At 49.1% G+C, this 4,728-nt stretch overlaps 1 protein-coding gene across 2 annotated transcripts in view; it reads left to right on the forward strand.

Moving 5' to 3' along the window:
- Positions 1 to 2,760: 2,760 nt before the first annotated feature.
- The window catches only part of Htt (huntingtin), a 147,431-nt gene continuing 145,463 nt past the window's right edge, over positions 2,761 to 4,728 (forward strand). The window contains exon 1 of one of the 2 annotated variants that reach the window (XM_021163625.2): positions 2,761 to 3,124. In XM_021163625.2, the coding sequence (XP_021019284.1) occupies positions 2,928 to 3,124 (197 nt within the window). In that variant the 5' untranslated portion in view covers positions 2,761 to 2,927. The remainder of the gene's footprint in view (positions 3,125 to 4,728) is intronic. The other variant, XM_029477727.1, reaches the window with a different exon arrangement.

Here is a 4,728-nt window from a genome sequence, read left to right on the forward strand (position 1 = left end):
ACTGGCAGCTAGCAGAGCCAGCCCGAGGATGTAGCAAGGTAGGTGGTGGACTTACTTAGGCCAGGACTTATTTAGTAGTTAGCTGTGGTATCTTAGCTAAATGGCAAATTGCCCAGATTTTAAAACAAAACAAACAAAAACCAGGTTGTATTTCTGAATAAGGTCAGGTCAGAGTAACTGCTAGCATGCATTTGGTTTTATGGATGGTCAGAGTAACTGCTAGCATGCATTTGGTTTTATCTGTTATCACCTACTAATTTATGTACTGAAACACTTAACTCCTTAGAATATCAGACTGGTCTGTGTTTGGAGAACAGATGGTAGCCTTCTTTCTTTCCCTTTCTGATGGGTCTGTGTAGCCAGTCTGGTTTGGAACTCACTAGGCAGCTAAAGCTGTCCTTGAACTTTAAATCCTCCTGTCTCAGCCTCCCTACTGCTGGGATTACAGGCATGTACTAGGTCCTGAAAGTCTTTATCGGAAGTGAAGTTACTAGATCTTAATTCAGTTACTTATGTTTTCATATAAATTAGGACACCGACACAGAGGGATGATGATGATGTGAGGCCTCAAGTGGAAGATGCTCTACCAACACCTTGATTTTGTATTTTTAGTTTGAAGGACTTTGAGAATATAAACAACTATTGATAGCTCCCAGGCAGTGGTACCCTGATACAGCAGTGTAAGCCAACCAATATACCTATTGTTGCCAAACAAATTACCAGAGTATAGTTGCCTAGCAAAACATATTTATAACTATCCAGTTTCTGTGGTTCCAGAATCTGGGCCCAGCGCACATAGGTCCTCTGTTACCACTTCTCACAGCAGGCAATTAGGTACCAGTACCTTATCTGAGAACTTGGCTTCGAAAGAATCACCTTGGAGCTTTAGTGGTATTGTCAGGGTTTACTTCATACATGGGCTGATGGACCACCAATATCTGTCTTGACTGTTGGCCATGGGTAGTTCTTTATGTTAAATCTTGCCAATTGTTCTTCATCAATGTATATAAGCTGAGAAGTTGGTAGTTGGCAAGACTGAAGTTACATTTGTAACCTAGCAACTGTGTGACATCCCATTATCTTTGTCTTGTATTGGGAAGAAGTCAGTTACTAGCTGCCCATACTTGGGAGCAGGGACATCATAACCTAGAGAGTGCTAAGAGACATGGTTCACTGGGCCTTCTTCCAAGTCTGCCTACTAGCAACTACCAACCCTGGCCAGCTGTTAGAGGCTGCCTCATGTGAGAGCTAGCACTGGCTCTGTGCATCTAATAGTGCCATTAGTAACAGAGGGGACATAGAATCTAAAGGCTGTTTCTCTGCTCTCCTTTCCAGTTTAACAGGGCCATTTTGAGAAAATGGAGTGCCTTATGGCCATGGAATAGGGCATTTGAGTCTTATGGGTAGCCTGAAGCTTCATTGGGTTTCTCACTGCATGGATCACCTCCAGACAGCTTTTTTCTGAAGCAGGCACGGGTTTGTTTGTTTGTTTGTTTGTTTGAGACAGGGTTTCTATGTAGCTCTGGCTGTCCTGGAACTCACTTTGTAGAACAGGCTGACCTATAACTCAGAGATCTGCCTGCCTCTGCCTCCTGACTGCTGAGATTAAAGGTGTGTTCTACCACTGCTTGGCTTTTTTTCTTTTCCTTTTTCTTTTGAGACACGTTCTGATATAACCCATGCTGACTTGAATTCACTATGAAGCCAAGGAAAACCTGGATCCTGATCCTCCTCCTACCTGCAGAGTACATGATTATCACCCCTGGTTTATAAAGTGCAGGGGTTGAACTCAGAGCTTCGTGCATGCTACTCAAAAAGCATTCTACAAGTGCTGTGATTAAAGGCATGTACCACCATGCCCGGCTGAAGCCAACACTTTTTGCTGGGCAGACTGCAGGGGCAGCTTAGGTGTATCCACACCATTTTCAGCTTCCTGCTTTAATTGCTCACCTTTGGGAGATGGAGGCTCTAGAGACAAGGACTTCAGCGCTGGTGGCAATGAGGCCCCTTGTAGGTCCTGGCTGATTGCCACAGCACTTTCCAGGGTCCGTGTCTCAATGTAGAGTGTGTGACCAAAGTTGAATGAACCACAGTCTTTCTTTGGACAGTAACTACTGCTGCCTGCCTGAAACCCTTTCTCAGCCTTCTCTACCGCAGACACTTCTGGTGCCTCGGGGTCCACGGATCATAAAGGGTTCTTTGGTCCTGAATACGGGTCACCCTGGTTCCCTTCTCATTGCAGGGAGCTTCCGGCACGCTGCGCTCGGGACTGAAGCTCAGGCCACCACCTGGCGTGTGGAAGAGAGAGCTTCTTTGGGTTTTGGGTTCTGAGCTCCACAACCGCTTTCCCGATGACTCCAGGTGTAGGGTGGCTTTATTCAGGAAAATTTCTTCGCTGTCATTCCCCATTCCAGCCTTTTCTTCCTTCCGGGTCTCCCCAACTCCTCTGCCCACTCCTTACTTCTTTTCTATCGCTGGTGCCAGGGAGCCGCCCTAAAGCCCACTCTCCGCTCAGCTCCGCCCCTCATCTAGCAGCCCGCCCCGCCCACCTTATCCTCTTGCTTGGCCCTCTTCACTAAGGGGGGGGGGGCTGGCTTTTGCCGGGAAGGGGCGGGGCCACATCCGCGGGGCGGAGAGTCTTAAACTAGAAGAAGCCCGGCCGGCCTACGTCCCAGATATCGGGAAAGAGGACGACGCATCCGCCTGTCAATTCTGCGGGTCTGGCGTGGCCTCGTCTCCGCCGGCATGACGTCACGGGACGCACTCGCCGCGAGGGTTGCCGGGACGGGCCCAAGATGGCTGAGCGCCTTGGTTCCGCTTCTGCCTGCCGCGCAGAGCCCCATTCATTGCCTTGCTGCTAAGTGGCGCCTCGTAGTGCCAGTAGGCTCCAAGTCTTCAGGGTCTGTCCCGTCGGGCAGGAAGCCGTCATGGCAACCCTGGAAAAGCTGATGAAGGCTTTCGAGTCGCTCAAGTCGTTTCAGCAGCAACAGCAGCAGCAGCCGCCGCCGCAGGCGCCGCCGCCACCGCCGCCGCCGCCGCCTCAACCCCCTCAGCCGCCGCCTCAGGGGCAGCCGCCGCCGCCACCGCCGCTGCCAGGTCCGGCCGAGGAACCGCTGCACCGACCGTGAGTCCGGGCGCCGCAGCTCCCGCCCGGGGCCCGCGCCCCTGGCCTGCGTGCTGGGCATGGCCAACACTGTCCCCTGTCCAGAGGGTCGCGGTGCCTCCCTGAGGCCAGGCCTTTCCGGCCCGGGCCCTCGCCTTGCGGGGTCTCTATCCTCCCTCAGAGGAGACAGAGCCGGGTCAGGCCAGCCAGGGACTCGTTGAGGGGCGTCACGACTCCAGTGCCTTCGCCGTTCTCAGTTTGCGAAGTTAGGGAACGAACTTGTTTCTCTCTTCTGGAGAAACTGGGGCGGTGGCGCACCTGACTGTTATGAAGAGAACTTGGAGAGGCAGAGATCTCTTGGGTTACCTCCTCATCAGGCCTGGGAGCTGGGAGTGCAGGACAGCGTGAGAGATGTGCGGGTAGTGGATGACATAATGCTTTTAGGAGGTCTCGGCGGGAGTGCTGAGGGCGGGGGAGTGTGAACGCATCCAATGGGATATTCTTTTTCCAAGTGACACTTGAAGCAGCCTGTGACTCGAGGCACTTCGTACTCTCCTGGCGTTTCATTTAGTTCGTGGTGCAGTGTAGTTAAACCAGGTTTTAAGCATAGCTAGAGAGGTGTGCTTCTGTGTGTCTGCAGGCAGTTGGATGAGTTGTATTTGTCAAGTACATGGTGAGTTACTTAGGTGTGATTATTAATAAAAAACTATATGTGTGCATATATATGAAAGAGTCGACTTATACTTACTGCCTATCGGTTTTCTGTTCTATATAAAACGGATACATTGGTGGTGCTCAGTTTTCACCAGGGAATGAATTTTACTAGTGTTGCAGACAGGCTTGTTTTAGAACATAGGCCACTCAGACTCTGTGCCAGTAAAAGTTCCTGTTTAGTTCTTTGCTGACATCTTATAGATCTTTGGAAGCTAGCTGCTTGTGACTGGAGAGAATATTGAAACAGAAGAGAGACCATGAGTCACAGTGCACTAAGAGAAAAGAGACGCTCAAAACATTTCCTGGAAATCCATGCTGAGTGTTGAGCCCTGTGCTCTCTTGCAGCTCAGTCCTTTCTCTCAACTCTGGGCGTTTTATTTCTAATCTGGATTTGTATAATTAATAAGGAGAACTTTCGGGAACAACCTACTGAAGAATGTCATCATTAAAACTCATTTAGAAAATAAGTGTTCTGGTGATATGATATCACTGAGCTATGTTCCCAGTCCTGAGAGTTTGTTTTTTAAAAAAATAAAGATTTGGGGAGAAAAGGTGGCTTACTTGATAGAACAAAATATAGGAAGAAAATTTTCTTCTATAAGGTGAAAAGTGTGAATAAAAAACTTCTTATCTCTAGATAAGTAATTTCTTTTTGCTTTTGAGAGTCTCACTATGTAACTCTTGACCTGAAACTCAGAGAGATCCATCCTCCTGCCTCTGCCTTCTCTCTCTGGGATTAAAGGTATGTGGCACCATGCTGGGCTGTCCAAGTATTGTCTAGTTATTTTGATTATTACCATGACTCTGCCTCTGGGTGAGAGGAATTGTGGAAGTTTACATATTCCCCATATTTTCTATAACCCCCCCCCACTCTCTCTCTCTCTCTTTCTCTCTCTGTGTGTGTGTGTGTG

Source organism: Mus caroli, chromosome 5, assembly GCF_900094665.2.
Source record: "Mus caroli chromosome 5, CAROLI_EIJ_v1.1, whole genome shotgun sequence".
NCBI lineage: Eukaryota > Metazoa > Chordata > Mammalia > Rodentia > Muridae > Mus > Mus caroli.